At 39.8% G+C, this 25,144-nt stretch overlaps 1 protein-coding gene across 9 annotated transcripts in view; it reads left to right on the top strand.

Annotated features, from left to right (window-relative positions):
- TTC21B (tetratricopeptide repeat domain 21B) overlaps nt 1–25,144 on the top strand; it is a 93,362-nt gene that overhangs the window by 4,494 nt on the left and 63,724 nt on the right. For 6 of the 9 annotated variants that reach the window (XM_043505230.1, XM_038421122.2, XM_043505229.1 and 3 more), the window contains 8 exons: nt 1,826–1,992; nt 4,833–4,955; nt 9,366–9,523; nt 11,528–11,612; nt 12,756–12,854; nt 14,165–14,357; nt 21,958–22,055; nt 22,637–22,837. In XM_043505230.1, coding sequence (XP_043361165.1) covers nt 1,826–1,992; nt 4,833–4,955; nt 9,366–9,523; nt 11,528–11,612; nt 12,756–12,854; nt 14,165–14,357; nt 21,958–22,055; nt 22,637–22,837 — 1,124 coding nt within the window. Of the gene's footprint in view, nt 1–517; nt 645–1,825; nt 1,993–4,448; nt 4,510–4,815; nt 4,956–9,365; nt 9,524–11,527; nt 11,613–12,755; nt 12,855–14,164; nt 14,358–21,957; nt 22,056–22,636; nt 22,838–25,144 lie in introns of those variants that run through there. The other 3 variants (XM_043505231.1, XM_043505232.1, XM_043505234.1) reach the window with 3 other exon arrangements.

The following is a 25,144-nucleotide window of genomic DNA, read 5'->3' as shown; positions in this document are numbered from 1 at the left end:
TGTCTTGAAAAACTTGAAAGTTAAAAACAGTGGTGACTTGGAAAATCTAGGAGAGAATCTGCAGGATTTTGGAGAGAGCAGGTGCTAGGAAGAATAACAACAAAAAAAGTTGATATGATACTCAAAATCAGGTCTTGAAAAATTCATTCGTCATGTCACCTGACAAGCTTTATATTTTGTATGCGTTTTTATACAACACTCATCACCAGAGTGTCTGAGCTCATTCCAGTCGTGCATTAAGCAATGTGGGGGTCTACGCATCTGTCACGTGTTTTGTTCTCTCATCATCTTCTCAAAGGGAGAAACATATGTAGTGATGTCTTGTTTTGATAGGGTATTTTTATTTATTAAATAAAATCTGTTGCAATGTGTTTTCCTTGGAGAAGGCAAGGCCAAAAATATTGCACTGGAAAGTGGTGAGGTTTGTGATTATCCTTAGTTCCTGGGGGACTTCATTCCACAGTCTCCAACCATCCCCAAAGAAAGTTGTTGTTTTTTTTTTTTATCTCCTACATAGATTTTACTCTTTCGTAGTTGAGAGTTCCATTGTGCCAGAGGAGAGAAGTTGCTGAGCACAGTCTTTGTTCCAGAGTTTTAGGTGGTCTTTTAGGTATCTTGGGCCCAGGCAAGGTTGCGTGTGGAAGGCAAGGACTGAGACTTTGAACTTTATTTGAAATTCTATGGGAAGCCAGCCTAGAGAGTGGAGGAGAGGTGTAGTGTGTTCATGGTAGCCTTTGTTGCTTAGGAGATGCACTACAGTTGGAATAGTTGGAATTTCCTGGGTTCTGAAGGTTTTATGCCCAGCTATTTTGTATGTTGCCTTGCTATAGTCCAGGCAAGAGTTGACAAAGGCATGAAAAACTGAGGCTATGTCTTTGTTGACCAGGAAAGGGTGAAGTCTTCTAGCCTGTTGGAGATAGTAGTTGAAAACATTATTCACAATCATTGTGACGTGAGCTAAACATCAGCGAGGAATTCAAGAGTATTCCTAGACTATGGACTGATTTGACTAATGGTGGGTGTGAACTGTCAGCTAAAGGATACCGCACTGTGGCTGCAAATCGTTCAGAATGCTTTCCCCTGTCGCCTGTTTTCGTCAGCTTCAGCTAGCTGTTCTTTATCCAGGAGCTGATCTCATCCAAGCTCTATACTGTCTTGATGCTAGCAGTGTATTGGGTGCAGGACTGCTGACCCCAAATGTCTGCTTAGCTTTGTTTAGCATCATAACGTGAGCCCCGCAAGCCTGAGTGTGTAGACCTGGACTTAGAGACTCACTGCTGTGGGATCCTGCTTGCTTTGTAGACATGCCTGAAGTGATTTACCACCCTGTGTAGCTCCTTGGGGCAGGATTTGTCCGCCTCAATGGAGACTAATAGGAAGGTTCTCTTTGCCTGTAATGCAGCCTTATCATAGGCTTTGAGGAATTGGCCATGTTTCATGCTGTTTGAATTGGCCGTTGTCATCTGCCATTGGTTTTTGAGTTTCCACCACTCTCTCTTCATCTGGTGCAGCATGTTAGAAAGTCAAGGACATCTGCGTGGGCATTGGGGAGCAGGGGCCATGTGTGAGCATGAAATGCTTCTCACCGGAGCATTGTCTCTACCCTAGTCTTTTGTATCTGATGCAGCAGCTCTACCCTAGTCTTTTGTATCTACCTCTGGAAAACATGTTTAGAGCTCCAGCTAGTGGGGGAATACCAGAGTGTTTGGCAATTTGTTTTGCCTTGGGATGCCACATTTATGCAGCATCTGCTCTTATTGTACAATGACCTTGATAGGATATGATCAAAATTTTAAAAAAGAATTCCCACTGTTGCTATTTTCAGATCGAGACGCTATTTTGGAACTGGATGCTAAAATGAAGGAACAACGTAAGACTGCAGGACAGCAGGCCTTGTACTTTGCAGGGTTGTTTTTGTGGCATCTTGGTCGTCATGACAAAGCCCGTGAATACGTTGATAGAATGATCAAAGTTTCTAATGGTAATAAAGAGGTAACTAGCCTTCTATATATGAAATATAAGTATAGCTGTCTGTTTATATAACTAGATGTACTAGCTCTCTTCTACATTGTCATCCTTTAATATAACTGCTGTATGCTACAATATTTCATTTAATGCTTCAAAAGCATTTTTGGGTGGCTGGTACTACTCACGATTTGTGAATAGTAAGCTGTTAAATCTCTTTGATCCAGTAACTGAAAAGCAAGGTCTGCTGTGGCCAACAGAAGTATTTAATTAAGTAAATACGTTTATCTTCAGGCAAAATAAATCTAAATGGCTGTGTATAATTGAGGCTTCTGGTTCTTGGTTTAAATGTTTACTGGAAAATGCCACCTGCCTTCCATTAATGTTGGGACTTTCCAGAAAATATTTATTCAAGTTTAGAACACTTTTTCAATTTATGTAGTTTGATAGTCGGCAAAATATAATTGCTAGTAAGAAATTGAGCTATGGTATGGAGTAGTATGACTCTGACTAGAAAGGGTGATATATTTATTTAAAAAAAGGAGAGCAAGCTCAAAGCCTTTAGAGCAGGGGTTGGCAATCTTTTAGAAGTGGTGTGCTGAGTCTTCATTTATTCACCTTAAATTTAAGGTTTCGCATGCCAATAATACATTTTAAAGTTTTTTAGAAGGTCTCTCTCTAGAAGTCTATATATTGTATAACTAAACTATTGTTGTATGTAAACAGGGTTTTCAAAATGTTTAAGAAGCTTCATTTAAAATTAAATTAAAATTCTGATCTTACACCGCCGGCCCTCTCAGCCCGCTGCCGGTCTGGGATTCCATTCACCTAGGCTGGCAGCAGGCTGAGCCGGGCCTGCGGCCGGGACCCCAGCTGGCAAGGGGCTGGCAGCCAGAACCCCAGACTGGCAGTGGGCTGAGCGGAGCTGGTGGCCGGGACCCTAGACCTGCAGTGCGCTGAGCCACTCAGCCCGCTGCTGGTCTGGGGGTCCATCAGCCGGCTCCTGCCAGCCAGGGTGCCGGCTGCCGGCCCCGCTCAATCCTGCTGCTGGTCTGGGGTCCCAGCCCTATCCACGTAGATTAGGTACCTGCCTTCTCCCTGGTTCTAGCCTTTCTCTTCCTCTCTCTGCACTGAGATGAGGATTGGAGTGCACTGAAAACAGAACTGGGGATGAAGGAGCAGGCTGGGGGTTGGGGTGCAGGGTCTGGCCAGGAGCTAGAATGAGGGAGGGGGGCTCAGGGTTGGGGCAGGAGGTTTTGGGTGTGGAGCGCTTACCTGGGCAGCTCCCGTTTGGTGCAAGGGGTGCAGGTAGGAATGTGGGTGTGTGTGTGTGCAGGAGCTCCCGTTTGGTGGTGGGGGTGGGGATGGGGATGTGGGGGGTGCAGGAGTCAGGGCATGGGGTGTGGGGGGGCTGGGTGTGTGTGGGGGTGCAGGAGTCAGGGCAGGGGGCTGGGGGGGGTGTGAGGAAGGTGCAGGAGTCAGGGCTGGGGGTGTGGGCTGTGGTCATGGGGGTGCTCCCATCCCCCTGCCCTGAGCAACTCATGGCAGGGGGCTAGAGGGGATATGCTGATTCCACCCCCTTCCCCAAGGTCCCTGGAGCAGACAGCACGAGCGCGCTGCGGCTTCGCTTTTCCCTCTCCCTCCCTGTAGTAAGGGGATCCGCCGCAGGGAGGGAGAGAAGGAGGGGCAGGAACCCAGCATGCTGGAGGAAAAGGCAAGGCGGGGGGAGGGGGAAGCTGGCCTGCTCTGCAAGGAGAGAGCAGGGGCGGAGAAAAGCGGGCCGGGCCGGGCAGAATTTTTAATGGCACGGTGCTGTCTGCCGTCCACAGCAGACGGCAGTGTGCCATTAAAAATTGGCTCGTGTGCCATCTTTGTCCTGCGTGCCATAGGTTGCCGACCCGTGCTCTAGAGCAACTGGGCTTTCAAGGCTAAATATGTATATGGAGAAAAGTATTACATATTTTTTGTTAATACTGAAAACTATTGGTCCTAAATATAATATAGAATTATTTTATAGTCTCCTTCAGTAATGTACAAAGGAACATCACTTGAAAATTGTTAGCAAATCCAGGGATGGCTGAGCTTAGAGTCCTTCATCTGGAACTTTGTTGTGATACATTCCTTGTGACAGTGTCTTCCTCTTAGCTCTCAGTGAATTTTTCTTGTTTTTAATCAGATCTCTTTTGAAAACAGAAATTGCAATGTTGGTTTTTAAAAAAAAAAAAAAAAGAGGTACAATGTATTGCTTTTGTACATACCAGCTTCAAATATAAGTACACTCAATATATCATTAATGTGCACTTATAAGGGGTTGTGTTTTGTTTTATAATAATAGTGGGAACATTTTTACATTACAATTAAAGTTGTTCTGTTGTGGTGAAATATTTCTTCAACTTGATAAGAATGTGCTTTGTTATGTGAGTGTAAGACTGAAATCTCTAACCACACTTTTTAAGTGTTTGACTTGTGTAGATCGTGATGTGTAATGGAAGTTGGTTGCAATCATAACCACAGAGAAGCTGCTGTTTCTCCATATCTGAACTTGTGTCTTTCCTCAGAAGATCTCAAAGTACTTTATAGTGGTAGGCAAATAGTGCTATACCCATTTTTTCAGATTTGAAATATGAGACAAGAATACAAGATTGCATAAAGCCATTAACAGTAGAATCTGCATTTCTTGACTCCCAGTTGTCTCCTGCTCTAACCATTGCCTTTCTGTTATAGTCCATTTGAATGCTCTAGTGGATTTAAGAGAGATGTTATAGACTACTGTTTGTTTATCCCTGTTTGTTAGTCTGAAATACCATATTACAATATACTTCACTTATTACCTTAAACCATGAACTCAAGCTGAATTTTGCTTTAAGGGATTGATTTTGAAAGCTTGGCTTGATCTCACCTGTGGAAGAGAAGCTTATATTAAAAAAGCTGTGAAATACTTTGATGAAGGAATGCAAGATGGGAATGACCCTTTTGCCCTGCTGGGTAAGGTGAGTTCACTATTATTTTAACACTTCCACGGTGTATTTCAAAATATTTTCTGAAACATGTTATCCATAGCACCTCAGTGAAGTTAGTAACTATTGTAAGGAAACTAGAAAGAATTGCTATGTGATTTGCCCAAGATCACAGAGGGAGTCATTGGGATTAGAAATCAGCAGTTGCTGCTTTGGTCATTTGTTCAAATAACTAATCTGTGCTGTTCCATGTTCTGGGGTGATAATGAGTCAGCTGTTTTATGTTATAACAAAAATACATTGTATACTTTTCTAAGATTGTGTAATATAAGAATAATTCTCATATAGGGCATGTTTAACATAATTAACAGAAGATATGAAAATGAACTTCATGTTAATAGTGTTTTTTATAATGGGTGCTAACATTTCTGTAGCTCTTACTGTAAACAGCCCACTTAATATTTATTTATCAAACTAAACCCTACCTAGAAATGTCATACAACAAAGCTACATCAGTGGCAGTGTTAGGCACCTGCAAACCATGCAGTCACGAGGGGCCACCAAGACAGTGGGGGGCAAACCAGATCTGACCCGCAAGGGCCTTCCATTTTGTCCACCCAGTGTCAGCTGCTCCATCCTGCCTCCCCTTCCACCCCCGGGGGCGTGGGGTGGGTGGGGAGGCGTCCATTGTACAACTTTGCTTGCTTGCTCCAGCTCTGCCTTGGCTGGGCCGTGGCAGCTTTGTTCCCATGTTGACCCAACAGTGAGTCCTTTGGCCAGCCTGGAGAATGCTCTGCAGCTGGGGGGGCAGAGGGTAGGGAAAAGGGCCCACTTGGTAGCCAGGGAATGCAAAGGCTGGAGCTGCCAGGAGCCCAGGACCAGCTAAAGCTGGATAGTGGGGCTGCCTGGACAGTGAAGCCCCCAGCTGAGAGCAGGAGTTGGGCACAGTCAGTGGGGGAAAGGGACAGGCGTTGTGGGAATCACCTGCAGCTTCTCTAGGCCTGTCCCAGTTCTCCTACAGCCTAAATCCCAGGTAAGGGCTCTGGAATTGAGCTTTGCCAGGGGCCCCCACAGGACAAACACTGCAACTGAACTACATACAGTTCTTTTAAGGGTATCAGAGATTCATTAAAATATCTGCTCTGGCTAGAGATGGGCACAAGGGGGCACAATTGGGTCATGATGTTATTGCTTTAGCTACTGTATTTATTGGATTCTTAATTATGGATTTGTTTAATCTTAACATTCCTGTACTATAATTCTTGTCCTTTTGATTTCCCTTTTATTTTTTCCATGTCGATTTTGAAATCTGCAAACTTTAGTTTAACTGTATCAAAGACTAAACTTCAGTTAGTGAATTAGTATCCACTCATGCACATTTATGTGTATTTAAGTACTTGAGTGTGTTTAGAATGTAACCTTCTTACTCCCAAATTAAAACTTAATATGCTTTTCTGCCCATTAGATACCATCCTAAAATATATGCTGTGGTCTAAATATGATCACTGTGAATGTATACTGAGACCAAGTATTTTAATACAAGCACACTCAAGGTGTCTCGGGCTGTTGCATTTATTTAGTGAACTAACTTTTGCACTCTGAGGAAATCACTTAAAGTAAAAGCAAATTTGATATCCTTCTGAACTTCTAAGGGAATTCTGTGCCAAAAAAATAAATTCTGCACACAATGTTTTAAAGTTCTGCAAATTTTATTTGACAGTAAATAAATGTGGAGACTCTAGCATAAAAGTGGGGAGCACAGGCCACTGGTTGCATGGAGGTGGGAGATCACCCTGCAGCCTGTGCACTCTCCCTCCCACCCGACCCCCTGGTTCTCGGACTCTGTGGTGAGGCCGCACCTGACCCTGATGCAGTGCAAGGGTCAGGCCTGCCTCAGAAAGACCGAGGGGCCCTGCCCCTCTGTGATAGACTCACCAAGATAGCGAGCGAGAGGGACAGAGGAGTCTCACATGCATGCCAAGCCCTGGCCCCCAGTCCAGATCTGGGGAAAGCAGGCTCAGCCCAGCAGGATCCAAGTGTGGAGGGGTTTAGTGTGTGGGGGGGGGATCCAGACGTGGGGTGAGAATGTTCCACACAGAACCATCTGGGTGCAGGTAGCTCAATGAGGGAGTTTGGGAATGGGTGAGATCTAGATGCACAGGGGGTCATTGGAAGGGTTCCAGGTGTGGGGGAAATGGGGCTCTGTGGGAGGGTTATGGGTGCAGGGGGACAGAAGTTATTTTTCTGCAGGGAAGCAAAGAAATCTGAGGTGGACATGAATTCTGTGTCTACATAGTGGTACACAATTCTCCCAGGAGTACATTCTAGTTGAAGTAGGTATTTGTCCACATTACACAATCACCTTACAACTTGGCAAAGTTCAGCACAATTAAAAAGATACAACTTGTTTCTGTCTAAAACTCTTTGTACCAATTATAGTTGCAAGTAATATCAAGGTTACTAGAATTGAACTGTTGGTAGGAAAATCCCATAAATAGGCTATTTTTCAATTGGTCTGCTTACTGTATATGACAGCACTTTGTATAAAATCAAAGGAGTACTTGTGGCACCTTAAAGACCACTGAATGCATCCGATGAAGTGAGCTGTAGCTCATGAAAGCTTATGCTCAAATAAATTTGTTAGTCTCTAAGGTGCCACAAGTACTCCTTTTCTTTTTGCGAATACAGACTAACACGGCTGCTACTCTGAAACCTTGTATAGAATCAGTTTCACTCTTCCCTTCTCAACAATTTGGCTTCAATGGGGCAGCAATTGGGCACAACAATCTAACAGTGTGTTGTCCATAACTTTCCTTGTTGAAAAAGCCCTTATAAAAGCAGAAAAATATCCAACTTTTTTTAATGAAGAAATTTTAAAAAATATTCAGAATATACTATTAAAGAGTGCTCTATCAAAAACTAGATTTCTTTTTAAAATAGTTTCTAAAACCCTAAAATTGACAGTGCCCCTTGAAATCTTTGCTAATAAGTGGTCCAAGATTATTGTGCATCGGCAAGTTTGCACAACACCTGACCATACTGCTATATGTCTAACTTCAACTTCAACTTTTAATTCTTGACTTTCATGTGCACTAAACTATACAAAGTAACCGAAGGAAAAACATTTAAAAATATTTGTGAAATAATTTAAATTTTGATGCATATAAACATCCTTAAGACACACAAACAATCAAATGCTTGTATGAATGGAGATCTTAAACCTACATGAGACGGTAAGATGTCCGAATCTCTTCACAGATAATTGAGGAATACACAATATCTCCTAAGCATTATGAAATGCATGGTCACATGCATAAAAACAATATTCATGTTGCTTTAATACAAGAAATTATGGTCTGCATTGTACTTTGGTGGTTTGTTTTGTTTAGGTAACTGGTAGTATAATTTTTGTCTTGGCCACTTTTTTTTTTCCCCCTTGCAATGTACAAATAGTCATCTGACCATTATGAAGAATCTATTAATTTTGAAGATTTTCCCTTTTGGAAAAGAACTCATGGTAGAGAATATGAAGCAAGAGTGCTTAATGGTAATCTACAAACAAATAAAAAGAATGTTAAACCTCAGAAAACTATGCACAATATTGTGCATATATGTTAATGGTAAGGTTAAAGGTATGTGTGCGGGGAGTAGGTTGAGACTTATCCTATTCTGACTTCAGTCACCAGTATAGTTCATGTTGGGTCATAACTTAAAGCAGTAGCTGGAAATCCAGTCCTTCTGCACATGACTGGTCTCTAATAGGAAGGAAAAAAAAAAAAGAAAATCAAGATAATCTAGATACCACTCTTAAACTATTTAAAAATAGAAAACTCTGTGCTTGTGTAGTACTTGTTATCTTCAAAGTGCTTTGCAAACACTAATCCTCACAACAGCCATGACACACACAAGCTGATTGCCTTCAGGCGAACTTCCACACACTCTTCATCTTTAAGCATTTCTGGGCATTCAGCAGCCATTCCTGTTACTAGCAAGGCATCTGACTAAGGAGCCAATCCATATTCCTTGGTCATATGGCAAGAGAATATTTATTGCATCGGACGCAGTGAATGCCTCATAGTGGTTTAGAGTAAGAATTTGTATCCTTCACCCCTTAATACGAAAGTTAATAAAGTTGTATCTATCCTTTAAATCCATTCATGTGTCTGTCTTCATTCTCTTGTGTGTCCTGATCAATAACTTATAACTGCAATGTTGCTGTAACCTTTATAAAGGTGCTTACAAAAGCTGCAGCTTTTGACTTCCTTCTTTCTGTTTACACCTTTTATCATGCTTAAGACTGGAGTAAAAATATTAGTAAAGGGAAGAATTTCCCTCTATTGAATGTGTGTTTTTTTTTTTTACCAGTGTCTGTGAAAATGCTTATGAATCTTGACACTTTTGCAAGAGTATAGTGTTGATAGGACTTCTTTTTCCTCTCACTAGGCACAATATTTTGAGGTGCGCCAGAATTATTCAGGAGCTTTAGAAACTGTGAACCAGATAATAGCAAACTTCCCAGACTTTCTTCCAGCTTTCATAAAGAAAATGAAACTACAATTAGCCTTGCAGGACTGGGAGCAAGCAGTTGAAACAGCACAAAGGTTCAGTATACATATATGTCCATGGTGTTGCTTTGTTTCAATTGTTAAGAACATTGGCAAATGCACTAGTTGGGTTTGCTCTTAGAATCACAGGACAGGAAGGGATCTCAAGAGGTCATCTAGTCCAGTCTCTTGCACTCGTGGCAGGACTAAGTATTATCTAGAACATCCCTGACAGGTATTTGTCTAACCTGCTCATAAAAATTTCCAATGATGGAGATTTCGCAACCTCCCTAGGCAATTTATTCCAGTGGTTAACCACCATGACAGGAAGTTTTTTCCTAATGTCCAACCTAAACCTCCCTTGCTGCAAGTTAAGCCCATTGCTTCTTGTCCTATCCTCAGAGGTTTAGAAGAACAATTTTTCTCCCTCCTCCTTGTAACAACCTTTTATGTACTTGTACTCTTGTGTTTTAAATATTTTAAAACATTTGTGCCTCAGTCTGCTGCCAGTGATATATTGTGAGATAAGACTAAGTAAGTTAACCCAAATCATTTAGACAGTTATGGTATGTGCATGATGTCCAAACTTTAGAAAACTTCTGCAAATTTAAAACTCTCACATCTTCTTATATGGGAAATACCAGTGCTGTATTAACTAAGTGTCTGTTAACCTTTCTGCGGTAGGTATGAAGTCCGTAAACTTTCATTATAGAAATGTGATCTCCATATTTAACTTTGTAATCCCAGTTATGATTGTGCTTCCCCTCTAAATTTAAAAGCAAAATAGCTAAAACTCCTCTTTTACAACTTCACTGTGTCATTGGTGCTTTCTTGCCTAAGAAAGTTTTAGTGGAGAAAATTGTGAGGTGGTTCTGACAAGATTGTTTGGGGGAGAGATTTCATAATTTTCATTTTTGAAATGTTTTCTGATGGCTTTTTTTTGTAACATTATATCTCAAAACTGGCTTGGCTTAGGAACCCCAAATTCATTTCAGTCACTAATCTTGAATGAGTACTAAGGCCAAGATTACAAAACAAATTTCCATAACCCTGTAGCTAGATTCCTAAATCCATATGTAGGCATCTTTCTGATTTTTCACCCAGCTTTTCCTATTGTGGAGTTAGGAGCTTAACTTTAGGCTCCTGTTTTAAAAGTCCTGACCAAAAGTATGGGTATTCTGGTTTTGTAGGATAATTTGAAGTTGCTTGCCTCTGGGAGATCCATAGGGACTAGTTTAGTTTAGTTACAGTAGATGCTGCACCTCTCAGGAGCCCTAAAGGAAAAGAGCTTTAATTCAGTCTTCTGAGTTTCTAAGTCTGCAAAGCACTGGCGTTGATAAGCCATACTTAAATAGTGTGAAAGACAGTTTGTTCAGATCTCAGCCAATAAAATTTTAGAATGTTTTATAAGATCGGCAGATTGGGATCTTTTTTCTGTGCATTAGTAATATACTGGCTCCTGGCTGTGATGATGTATTATCAGAAACTGGATTATATGGCCCTATTCCAGATAAAGGGGAAATTCAGATAATGGAGTGTCTATTACTTGTAGATGTATGGCAAAAACTACTTGAAAATCATTAAAATAATACTTTTTTTTTTAAAAAAAAACACTTTTATTTAAGATTCTAACAGAATTCTAAACTAAAGTTGTCACCTAAGTATGAAAAGAATCTTATCCTAAAATTTTTCCCAAGTCAGCAAATAAAAGGGACAATATTGAGATAAAAATGTGTATTAATATATTTGTTGTTTATAACATAGTTCCAGTGTTAATGGTCTCACTTCACATTGTGTGCACTTTAACTTTTTGTTTGTAAGCCTGAACAATTTAAAGCTAAGTCCAATTCCTCTTTAGGTTTGATTCTCAAAACTCTCGAGTGTTTTAGTATCAAATTAGCTAATTCTGTTGGAATTAAAAAAAAAAAAAAAGGCTTTTCTGCTAAATTGTTTAAAAGCTGGTCTTAACTCCAATTTCACCAAACTTTCTATTGTGTAATTAGTGTTCCCTTAAAGGAAATAGCAGATCATTAAAGCAAACTGACTCTTGATTTTCCTCAGGCTGTTGCAGAAAGATACTCTTAACTTGGAAGCCATAAGGATGGAGGCTCTACATTTTTTGTGTAGGGAAGGTAATATACCTGAGGTGAGTCTTTGTGTAGCATCAAACTACTGTATTTGAATCATTAAAGCATTCAGTGATTGAGGTTATTTTATAGAGTACAGTAAGTATTTTGAGCAGTTTTTAAGCATTTTATTAACAGAAAATGAGAGGAGATGAGGTCTTGCTAGTAATTCTATACCTTTCATCGTCATGTTATGTTTTTGATAGATGGCCTTGTTGTGCACTGTAATACTCTGCCAGTTAGAAGCCTGTGTTAGACCACATATCCTTCTTCCTGTCCCCATTTTGTCTAATGAGCTAGTTGTGTGGCACCAAAAGTCTCGCTACCTTTTTCTTCCTTTCTGGGGCCCTATAGTTTGGATATGTGTGCATTTATAGCACTGTTCAGCTATTTTGAAGATACTTTTTAAAATTCTATTTAATTCTTATAAGAATTAAATATTTTGTATATATTATGCCTTTTCACATTTTTAGAAGAAAATATGCTTTAATACAGTTAGCAGAAATCAAAATAAATTAAATTGATACAAAAATGCTAGTAAGTCTAACTATATTAAATGCAAAAAGGTTTAATGACATAAATGGTTCATATATTTAATACATTTCTCATTTTAGAGAGAAATATTTTCATGCTACTAGCACAATTCAAATAATTGCATACGACCACTAGCACATTTTAAAGAAATTAAATGGTGAAGACTTAATGATGCATTTTAATATGCTATGATGTATAATTTTATAACAGATCACATGATTTTAAAAAGGACCTTCTGATTGACTTAGTAAATGAGGTAGGTGGGGTTTTCCCAAACTCCCAGAACAAACCCAAAAAACCTTACTTTATATAACAAATTTTTTTGATATTTGAAAAACATATCCAAGAAACTGTTGATCCCTCTTCTGTTTCCAAGCTGATTTTATTTACTGGTTCTTGAAATAATCTGTCTTTTAGGTGTAGGAATAAATTTGTTTTGTTGTCCCTTTGCTGCTACAGCAGTTCCAGAGTATTGTTTTTTCCAACTTCTATATAAAAGTTATTTCCAACACTTGAAAACATATATTGGGTTGAATTGTTAAGATACTTGGAATAAGGCTCATGGGATGTAATGCTACTGGAGTTTGTGATGTTCCTTCCATATTGATCATAGTGTTCCATTCTCCTAGGCTACAGCCAAGCTGGGAGACCTAATTAATGCATTGGACAAATTGGAACCACATAATCCTCAACTATTTTGTAAAATGGCATTAGCTTTCAGCAGAACAGTGAGTGTACATTTTCTTTTTCTTAAACAAAATGCAAATAATAGCTATACATCCCGCTTTTGATTTTTGGTAGTAGGTGTTGTGTGTCAATTAAAAACTTTACTTGGAGAGAGAGAAAGTACAACTTGGTCTCTATATTTGAAAATTCAATGTATGGGCTGAGAAAAGACACCTACTAGCCAGTCAGTTTTTCTGCTGCTCACATGAGTTCTAAATAGCAGTGAAGCTAATAGTCTTGTTAATTTCATGCTCTTGCTTCTGCTTTTGTTTGGTAAACCCCTGAGCCATGGCAATTCCCTTGGAGTTGTATGCAGACTTAGGAGGACAGCATTGAAGTGAATTACATTTGAAAGGGTATGTTTATAACTGGTAAGGGCTAAATACGTAATTTTTAAAATTAAAACATAAATTCTCCATGGATAGCTTGGGTCGCAGCAAACACCAGGAGGAGCTTCCCACTTGCTACTGGAGAATAAATTTTATTTATAAAGTTCTTGATAAGGGGATGACAGTTAATATGATGCAGCCAGAAAAAAATACCTAGTCTACCAAATTACCTAGTCTCGGTAGTCTACCAAAGTGAGAAACAAATGCCTCTAGGTATAGTATGAGCTTGTTTTCATAAGATTACTTACATAATTGTACATTTCACAGGTTATTTGTAAATTACTTGCTGTTGACCAAAGCCTTTGTAGCATCTATTCCATTTCATTGTAATAAGGAAACAAATTTTACTGACAGAAGTTATAACTCTTTAAACTCATTTCTCTGTAATAAATATGTCACAGAACCTGTTGACAGCATTGCTTACATAGAAGCACAAATATTAGAAAATCAGTGCAGGGTAAATCAGTCTTTTATTAGACATCTGAGGCACTGAGATGCTACGGGGTGGGTGATGTATAAACTTGAGAACAGATTGATCTTTGAGAGTTCTCTCATCCATCTGTAGCCAAAAGAAACAACAGTATGAAAGTGGTATTTTACTTGCAGTCATTGACTGGTACAATATCAGTATATTATCCAATAGTTTTGAAAACTGGGTGCTCAATTTTGATCTCCTAAAACTAACTCCCATTCACAGGAATACATGAAAAATAAGTGATTACAGAAGATATGGCATTTTGCTCCTCCATCCTTGAGATGAGTGAGGACTCAGTGCTGCTATTTAAAATCTAATGTGCAACTTCATTTAAAGATTCATTGTAACTTTGAGTGTGGTGTGTGGTTTTTTTTGTTGTTGTTTTCAAAATGTGGTGAAACTGGCTAAGATTGAGAGCTTTCAGATGTAAAACTCTTCTTAACTTTAGTGTGGCCGGAACCAACTCATTCTTCAACAGACACAGATCTTAGTTGAAAGAGCATTTGACCTGGCATCCCAGGATTCTGAAATTGCTACAGAACTTGGCTACCAGATGATTTTACAAGGGAAGGCGAAAGAGGCTTTAAAATGGTACAAGACTGCTATGGTGCTTGATGAGACAAGTGTTTCTGCACTAACTGGTATGGCATGAGACTTTTTCTATTACTTACCATTTATTTAAAGGACACAGACAACTTAAAAGTACTTCTCTCTGATTTGTTTTATCTACTGTTACAGATAATGCATGAGATTGCTTGTAACAGAAAGATTAAGACTTTATTTTCAGTTTTTCTCAGGGCATTTGACAGCCCTTTATTGCTGATTTCACTATTTTCTTCATAGGGTCATTCCTCCTGTTCGGGTGGGTCTTTCACTCCTCAGCAGGAGAGCAAGAGGTTTTTTAAATAAAACATAATTTGAAAAAACACAAAGTGGCAGAAGGAATCAGGGAGAAGTATATGCTTGGCAGTGCTTTCAGTATTTTTTTTTAACTGGCTAGATTTCAAATTGATAGTGTTTCTTTAACTGGTTTTTCTATTGCTCTGTAAGCTTTTGAAAAGATAAAATCATCCTTGTAACATTAATGGGTAAACATAAGATACACGTTGAGGAGAATATCTCAATAAGCCTTTTGCAGAAAGCTTGGTTTTTTTCCTAATTGTACAGCTGTTTTAATGTGTTTGAGGAGAATTACAACTGGAGCAATAAATGACTTGTGTGTTTTAAAAAAAAAAATACTAAAATTCTAAATTTCTTTGCTTTCATTGGTTGTTGCAAGGATAACTCTAACTAGAGAAATTATTTCACAAATCAAAAACATTTGGTATACAATATTTCCATGGGGAATAGGATCCTCTTAAAGACTGCAACTCTAACAAGAAATGTAGACTATCAAGAAACTCCCCTTTCACATATCCTATCAACAATTTTTTGTGCCATCAAAAAGCAACTACAAGATACTGGTATTGCTTCCATGCCAAGAGGGACGGTTAGGTGGTATAACTTGAGAATTGAAAATGTTTGTTTAGGTTCCCAGAAGAAAAAAGCAGCTTGAAGAAGCTAATTAGGCTGAGGGGGAAGAGGCTGTAACTTGTAATTGATGATGACTGAAGCCAATAACACTTGATGGTCTTTATTTTTAAAATGTTCTGTGACATATTTGCTGGCTTTGGTACAGTGAAGCTTTATAATAATTTCACACAGTGTTCTTGACTCTCTATGAATCAACTGAAAAAAATATATTTAGCATTGGAAATGAAATCTGTATTAGATGTTTAATTATTTTTGCTAGTGTTAGTCAAGTGATATACTTCGTCCTTTGTATTTATTTTAAGGAGTCAGATTCTTATATGCCCCTCTCACTGAAGTATATGGCATGATTCATGTTTGTCCAAACAAACCTTGACTGTGGTTGGGGCCTTTAGCTGCTACTGCAATACAAAAAAATTAATAATGAAAGTTTTAATTAGAATTTGTACTACGCTTCCTTTTGGCCTCAGCCCCAAAAGCTGTCAGGCTTTTGTGGCATGCCTGATACTGAGCGTAATCCTATTTTCTTCTTCAAGTGCTTGCTCATGTCAATTCCATTCTAGGTGTGCGCACGCCCATGTGCAGGGTCATTGGAGATTTTTTGCCTTAGCGGTATCTGTAGGGCCAGCTCTGGCGCCCCTTTGAGTGCCGTGCTCATGCATCCGTATAGATAGAACAAAGCTGTTCCATAAGTCAATGCAGTTATTCATTGTGGCGGCAGATGGAATGAAAGCTCGCCCAGTGTCTGCTCAGAGGATTTCGTTCTGGATCACGGCTGCATTTGCTGTTGCTATGAGCTGACGAAAGTGCGTCCACTGGCAATCGTGACGGCACACTCAACTAGGGCATAAGCGTTGTCAGTGGCCTTCCTGGCACAGGTTCCTATCCAAGAGATCTTAGAGCCGCTACCTGATTGTCTATCCACACATTCACATCTCATTATGCGCTTACCCAGCAAGCTCAAGATGATGCTGGCTTTGACAGAGCACTGCTGCAGGACTGCGAATTCCAAGCCCACCACCATTGATACTGTTTGTGTGTCACCTAGAATGGAATCGACATGAGCAAGGACTCGAAGAAAAAACGTTTATCCACCTTTTTTCATAATTGTTCGAGATGTGTTGCTAATGTCCATTCCATTACCTGTCCTCCTGCCCCTCTGTTGGAGTTATCAGCAAGAAGGAATTGAGAGGGCATAGGGCTGGCAGCGCCTGATATACCAGCATTTGAGCGCGGCACTCCAGGGGGTGCCACAGCTGGCCCTATGGATACCGCTAAGGCAAAAATCTCCGAAGACCACGCATGTGAATGCATGCACACGCCTAGAATGGAATGGACATGAGCAACACAACTCAAAGAACAACAGTTACGAAAAAGATGGATAACCGTTTTTTCTCTTTTCCAAGGATGAGGGATCAGGATCATGCACTTTCAGACTCTTGTCTCTGTGCGTGCTCCCTAGGAACCTTCTGAAGATGGGGGTAGGGGGTAAACTCCCATTCTCACACCTACCTGAATCATAGTTGACTTGCTTAAGAAACTATCAAAGGCTGAGAAATTGGTAATGTCTGTATGGGGCAGGTATCTCTGTGGGAGGCTTGACTGTATTATGGTAGCACTGTATGTTCCTGTATGTTTGCTAGAGCTCTGTGAATGGTCATTGCTGGGCTCTGGATCAGGAGTGGCACAGTATGCTTAGTTTGCTCATGTTTGTAGTGTTTTCCATAGTTAACAGGAAGGAAGTTAGTCTTCAGTGCAGTTGGCTCACCTGTCCCTACCCCACACGGGACAGATGAAAGTAAAAAATTACGTATCATATCAATAGATGGCAACTTTATTCCACCCGAGGGTTGAATAGATTCAAAATTTAAATCAAGGCATCATTTGTTTTTTACAAGTTTTTTGTCTGTTGCCTTAGTTGTGTTGAGAGCACAACTAGATGTATTGCTCTGTCACCCTTTAACTCTTTTATGCTTCAGCTGTTGTTGTCATCCCTCAGAGCTTCTCTTGATGCTGGGTGCCTGACGGCACTACTGTTATGAATCCTACTGCATGCATTGACACTTATGAAGTCTGAATTGAGCTTTTTTTCTGATGCAGTGTAACATTTTTGCAAATCACAAATATCTATAAAACCTTGTATCCCATTTTCCTTGGGGACAAGGACCATCTTTTTGTTCTGTGTTTGTACAGCATCTAATGTAACAGTGTCCTAGTCCTGGACCAGGACCCTATGTGCTATAATAAAGCCAGTAATAAGTAACACTTTCTCAAAGAATGTTGAGAGAATAAGCTCCTCTGAGCATCCATGGCTAAGATTAATTAATATGTTGCTCTGATTTCTACTCAAAATAGGAATAAAGGGATACCATCAAGGTCAAAAGACCCAATATGTACCCTAATTTAAAAGAGTTTAAAGTACTTAAATGTTACTGTAGTCTTGGAAAAATGTATCCTTAATAAAAATCCAACTGCTATAAGGAAAACAAAAAAAAGTCAGTGATAGTTACTTGATGACCCCACAGTATGCCAACATTTTTATGGCTGACTTAGAACAACGCTTCCTCAACTCTTGTCCCCAACGCCTCTTGCGCTACATTGATGACATTTTTCATCATCTGGACCCATGGAAAAGAAGCCCTTGAGGAATTCCACCATGATTTCAACAACTTCCATCCCACCATCAACCTCAGCCTGGACCAGTCCACACAAGAGATTCACTTCCTGGACACTACGGTGCTAATAAGCGATGGTCACATAAACACCACCCTACACCGGAAACCTACTGACCGCTATGCTTACCTACTTGCCTCCAGCTTTCATCCAGACCACACCACACGATCCATTGTCTACAGCCAAGCTCTGATACAACCGCATTTGCTCCAACCCCTCAGACAGAGACAAACACCTACAAGATCTCTGTCAAGCATTCTTACAACTATAATAGCCACCTACTGAAGTGAAGAAACAGATTGACAGCACCAGAAGGGCTCCCAGAAGTCACCTTCCCAACAGAAAGTAACAGAACTCCACTGTCACCTTCAACCTCCAACTAAAACCTCTCCAGCGCATCATCAAGTATTTACAACCTATCCTGAAGGACGATCCCTCGCTCTCTCAGACCTTGGGAGACAGGCCAGTCCTCGCTTACAGACGCTCCCCCAACCTGAAGAAAATACTTACCATCATAAAAACACTAACCCAGAAACCTATCCTTGCAATGAAGCCCGTTGTCAACTGTGTCCACATATCTATTCCGGGATACCCATCATAGGGCCTAATCACGTCAGCCACACTATCAGAGGCTCATTCACCTGTGCATCTACCAATGTGATATATGCCATCATGTGCCAGCAATGCCCCTCTGCCATATACATTGGCCAAACTGGACAGTCTCTACGTAAAAGAATAAATGGACACAAATCAGACGTCAAGAATTATAACATTCAAAAACCAGTCGTAGAACACTTCAATCTCTCTGGTCACTCCATTAAACCTAAAAGTTGCAATATTACAACAAAAAAACAAAAAGAAAAGGAGTACTTGTGGCACCTTAGAGACTAACAAATTTATTAGAGCATAAGCTTTCGTGAGCTACAGCTCACTTCATCGGATGCATTTGGTGGAAAAAACAGAGGAGAGATTTATATACACACACACAGAGAACATGAAACAATGGGTTTATCATACACACTGTAAGGAGAGTGATCACTTAAGATAAGCCATCACCCACAGCAGGGGGGGGAAAGGAGGAAAACCTTCCATGGTGACAAGCAGGTAGGCTAATTCCAGCAGTTAACAAGAATATCAGAGGAACAGTGGGGGGTGGGGTGGGGGGGAGAAATACCATGGGGAAATAGTTTTACTTTGTGTAATGACTCATCCACTCCCAGTCTCTATTCAAGCCTAAGTTAATTGTATCCAGTTTGCAAATTAATTCCAATTCAGCAGTCTCTCGTTGGAGTCTGTTTTTGAAGCTTTTTTGTTGAAGTATAGCCACTCTTAGGTCTGTGATCGAGTGACCAGAGAGATTGAAGTGTTCTCCAACTGGTTTTTGAATGTTATAATTCTTGACGTCTGATTTGTGTCCATTCATTCTTTTACGTAGAGACTGTCCAGTTTGGCCAATGTACATGGCAGAGGGGCATTGCTGGCACATGATGGCATATATCACATTGGTAGATGCGCAGGTGAACGAGCCTCTGATAGTGTGGCTGATGTGATTAGGCCCTATGATGGTATCCCCTGAATAGATATGTGGACAGAGTTGGCAACGGGCTTTGTTGCAAGGATAGGTTCCTGGGTTAGTGGTTCTGTTGTGTGGTGTGTGGTTGCTGGTGAGTATTTGCTTCAGATTGGGGGGCTGTCTGTAAGCAAGGACTGGTTTATCTCCCAAGATCTGAGAGAGCGATGGCTCGTCCTTCAGGATAGGTTGTAGATCCTTGATGATGCGTTGGAGAGGTTTTAGTTGGGGGCTGAAGGTGATGGCTAGTGGCGTTCTGTTGTTTTCTTTGTTGGGCCTGTCCTGTAGTAGGTGACTTCTGGGTACTCTTCTGGCTCTGTCAATCTGAATAGAGACTGGGAATGGATGAGTCATTACACAAAGTAAAACTATTTCCCCATGGTATTTCTCCCTCCCACCCCACCCCCCACTGTTCCTCTGATATTCTTGTTAACTGCTGGAATTAGCCTACCTGCTTGTCACCATGAAAGGTTTTCCTCCTTCCCCCCCTGCTGTTGGTGATGGCTTATCTTAAGTGATCACTCTCCTTACAGTGTGTATGATAAACCCATTGTTTCATGTTCTCTGTGTGTGTGTATATAAATCTCTCCTCTGTTTTTTCCACCAAATGCATCCGATGAAGTGAGCTGTAGCTCACGAAAGCTTATGCTCTAATAAATTTGTTAGTCTCTAAGGTGCCACAAGTACTCCTTTTCTTTTTGCGAATACAGACTAACACGGCTGCTACTCTGAAACCTGTAACAAAAAAACAGACTCCAACGAGAGACTGCTGAATTGGAATTAATTTGCAAACTGGACACCATTAAATTAGGCTTGAATAAAGACTGGGAGTGGATGGGTCATTACACAAAGTAAAATTATTTCCCCATGCTTATTCTCCCCCCCCCCGCCCCACACTTACTCACACCTTCTTGTCAACTATTGGAAATGGGCCATCCTGATTATCACTACAAAATTTTTTTCTCCTGCTGATAATAGCTCACCTTAATTGATCATTCTCATTAGTGTGTGTGTGTGTGTGTGTGTGTGTGTCTTCCTACTGTATTTTCCACTGCATGCATCCGATGAAGTGGATTTTAGGCCACGAAAGCTTGTGCTCAAATAAATTTGTTTAGTCTCTAAGGTGCCACAAGTACTCCTTGTTCTTTTTGCAGATACAAACTAACACGGCTACCACTCTGAAACTTGATGACCTTAATCGCTCATGTTGTACCATTTTTCTGTCATGCATGTGTTGGGTCTAGGCAGGATACTGAAACTTCAGTGAGCAAGATTGCTTCTGAAAGAATGAGCTTGTGCCTATTTTTTTTCCTTTCTGATGTATGAAGAGACTTGATAGATGTTTACTTTCTTAGTGTTTCTGCTTTTTTTTTTTTTTTTTTTTTTTTTTTTTTTTTTTTTTTTAAATTAAGAAACAGCAATATAAAATCTGGCTTTCACTAGTTTTTATTGGAGGTATAGCACATTTGTTTTGAGCTTTTCCTACCTTAATTGAAAGATTGAAATTATTTTTTATCCTCATTTATCTTAATTGTCTAGTCATCCATCTTCCAGCCTGGAGGGGATCTACATTTTTAATGTTTGGAGAGAAAAGAAACGCAAGTCTCACCTGCGCACATAGTCTTTCCTTTATTATTTTTTTAAACTATGGTTAGAATTGAGAGACATGTCAGCCTTTCGTTCGCAGAAAGGACACAAGCACGTTTGATTTCTCCATGTTCTTGAATCCAAGTATAAGGGGATTATAAGGACAGCATGGTGGAAACTTGCAAGTTAAAACAAGACTGGTGAATCAAAGACCTACTAGTAATCACACTTCAATTAACAAGCTTTTGGATGTAGTGAATTAGTATTGCTGTTTAGTAAGAAGACATTAGATAAAGAGAAACCTCTGACAGTATTGCTAAACACTGTTCTGTTAGGAGTCTACTCTGTTGCTGAGTAGTTTAAGAATGGAGGAAGAGAGAGAGGTTTCACAGATGATTTTCCCATAGGTCTTGGATGATACTACGTGGGTTAACAATCATTAGTAAATTGTACATGACAAACCATTATGAATTTAAAGACTTTGCCTGGACACTTTAAGGGAAGTGTGTTAGGGCATGCTGTGAAATGTCAAAAGGATATCTTTTGAAACTTTAACAAATACAGCTTAAAGAAACAATTTAGGTATTTTCCTAGATGAAGTTTAAAGCATGTGATGGGGGGAGGGGGAAAGGAGAGATGGCTTTTATGAAGGAAGGACATAGCTGGAGAAAATTTACATTGTGGATAAACCCTGTACATCTGTGTCAAATCTTAGTTCTTTGTTTTTTCTCATCACCCTATTAACAAAAGGCTGAGGAGTTGATAGTCCAGAGGTAAAGAAAACTTGATTTTTGGGAGTGGGAGGAAAGGGCCCTCTGGAAAGTTTAACACTGTGTAGCTACCATAAAGCTGAAACTGAAATTAAATGTTTACTGTTGCAGGAATTATCCGATGTCAGATAATTGAAGGGCAATTAGAAGATGCTGATCAGCAGTTGGAATTCCTTAACGAAATTCAGCAATCAGTTGGGAAATCTGGGGTAAAAGACTACTTCACTGAAGTGTTTTGATTCTAATCTGAAGTTGTGGCCAGGTTGAGATTACTACAGTTTAACATCTTTATTTTTCTGGAGTAGAGTATTCTTAATGGAGGATGCTTTAACTCAGAAATTTGCTTTTTCTGTCTTTTGGTCAAGCAAAGTTAGTGTTGGCTTGCAAGACAAGGACTATTTGTTTACTCAGATTTTTTTCTGAGTTTGGATTGAATGGGGGAAAAGGGGCCTTTTTTTTTTTTTTTAAATGGTGGTGTTGATATTGATAAATTTAGCTTATTTATGTGCCTAGAATGGCTTATAATTGCACCATTATAAATTGAAAAAGGAATGCATTGTATAGCAAATCTTTATGCATGCCTTACAGTGATCATTCTTAAAAGTTTTCAATTGCATTATATAATTGTTACAATATTCCTAAGTTATAGCTTTTGCTCAGGTCATTGCATCTAGTTATTGCCTTGAAAATGGTGAAGTTTTGTGTGGTGCTAGATAAATAATAAAAAAGTAACAAAATTAATATAGTTGGAGTTAAATTTTGTTGTTGTTGTTGTTTTTTTTTTTTGCAGGAACTGTCTTTCTTGCGTGCAGTTTTAGCTATGAAGAAACCTCAAAGACAAGAAGAAGTTATTCACTTGTTGAATGATGTTCTGGATACTCACTTTTCATCATTGCATGGCTTACCTCTTGGCGTACAGTACTTTGAAAAACTGAACCCTGATTTCTTGCTGGAAATTGTTAGAGAATATCTTACTTTTTGCCCAACACAGGTTAGTAGTATTAGACCTCTTCCTCTGAAAACTAGAATTTATCCAAGGACTCCATTTTTAATATTATTTAATAGTTACAAGTAGAAGGGATTTTTTGAAAAGACTCACCAAAAGTATATTTACTTTTCACATGAAGCAAAAATTTGTTTTAAATATTGAGCAGTTTTGTGCTGGAATAATTGCTAATTTATATCTCATTTTCTTCATACAAAATGTAGCAGTTATATTTGAGAAGGGGTTAAATGTAAGTGCAAGGTGCTCTTTTATACAGTTATTTGGTCTATTGTTTGATGTGGAGAATAGAACAGAGTAGAACTCACTTAAATAACTAAATGTGAAGGCTAGATGTTGATCACTGGTCATCTACACATATGCAGTTTGTCTGCTCAGGATGTTTTCTCACATACATGCATTCGTTTCTCTTCTACTTATAAATACAGGTATAAATGTATATAATGGTATTTCTACTTTTTAACCTCAAACAAAAATATAATTTATCCATATTGTGGGTTATTTTTTATGGTTGAAGATGGCATCCAGTCATATGTTGGGCTTGACACAGGAATATTTGACACATTTCTCATATATTTGAATATTTCTCGTAACATTTTCAGGATACCAAGGAAAGGGCCTTCAAGATATTAAGTTAGGATATTGCACCAAGTGCTATCAGTACGAAAGAGAACAACTGAAAAAACTCTTTCAAGTATGTTACAGAGGAAAGATCTTAACAAGTAATTGTTGGGCATTAGCTCAGATATTATACAGTTCCACAGACTTTTAGCAAATATTGACAGTTTGCTATATGACAGTCCTATAATTATTTGCTGTGTGGTTCTGTTTCTCAAGAACAGACTGTAAGTTCCATGGTAGTGGAATGCCTCACAACTGTTGTGGCAAAAATTGCAGTGAAATGACCTGTTTAAAGCCCAAAAAGACCCTAACAATTGCAGCATCTTACAAGGCTATACAGTAAAGAAAATAGCACCCAAAAGAAATGTAAATCTGTTTTTAAGTGACATCTCATCTGAAAAAAATATTTTGAATTTTTTTCTTCTTAGAAAGGTGCACACTTTATTGAGCTGGGGAACTGGAAAATGGAAAAGATGACAAAGCAATTGCCACCATGTGAACTATATTTGAAACTGGAGGTTTTTTAAATTATTTATTTCTGAGACTTCAGCTGGTGGGGGCTGTCGTCCAGAAAGGTAATTCCATCAGTGACATTGGTGCTCTGAGTGCTCTCAAAGAATTAAAGGAGGATGGAAACTAATGGTCGGACATCTTTTCTTGTAGAAGAACCTATAGGAAGGGGAAATGACAAAACTGGAAGGAGAGCCATGTCTTCCCTTTCACGGGGAAGAGTTTGTGACCTTAGTGAAGAAGAGGAAATGCAGCTTGCATAACCCAATTGGGTAGATGTTGGGACCTTTGATTAAAGGGAATCCCTCTTCTACCGCATCAAATACCCTAAGGAATATTTCAGCCTTTCAGCCTGTTCCCCTCCCAGGGCTGCATGTTACAGCTGTCTTTGTGGACTAGGAGGTGTGGAGGAAGTTGAAGCTGTGAAGGGAAATTAAGGCTGCTTCTAACATTAAATTCCTTGCAGATTTTCCTATTATAATTATGCCAGATCCACAGAAGATCATGCCATGGAAAGCAGCAGTTTCCCAACTCCTGTTCTGTGTTCTGCTGAGCCCCAACGACATGGAGGTGCTGTGGTGAAGGGGTGTCCCTGGGCCCCCCAGGGAGTGATGGAAGAACAAAGCAGAGCTCCTGTTGACTCAGGCCTCCTACTTACCTTTACCTTCCCCTGATTGTACCTGCTTTGATTCCCCTGAAGCCAAATTATTGCTATTTGGGGATCATCTGGCCCCAGTGTAATGGACTGGCTTGTGTATAACCAGAAAGAGAAGGCCTCATTCTGATTTCATTTATACAAGTCTTACACTTGGGAAAGCAGTGGATGTATTGTTTCTTGACTTTAGCAAAGCTTTTGACACGGTCTCCCACAGCATTCTTGTCAGCAAGTTAAGGAAGTATGGGCTGGATGAATGCACTATAAGGTGGGTAGAAAGCTGGCTAGATTGTCGGGCTCAACGGGTAATGATCAATGGCTCCATGTCTAGTTGGCAGCCGGTGTCAAGTGGAGTGCCCCAGGGGTCGGTCCTGGGGCCCGTTTTGTTCAATATCTTCATAAATGATCTGGAGGATGGTGTGGATTGCACTCTCAGCAAATTTGCGGATGATACTAAACTGGGAGGAGTGGTAGATACGCTGGAGGGGAGGGATAGGATACAGAAGGAC

The sequence above is a fragment of the Dermochelys coriacea genome, chromosome 11 (genome assembly GCF_009764565.3).
Source record: "Dermochelys coriacea isolate rDerCor1 chromosome 11, rDerCor1.pri.v4, whole genome shotgun sequence".
Classification (NCBI taxonomy): Eukaryota; Metazoa; Chordata; order Testudines; family Dermochelyidae; genus Dermochelys; species Dermochelys coriacea.
Note: the sequence above shows the minus strand (reverse complement) of the source record. Positions and strands in the feature narration are given on the sequence as shown.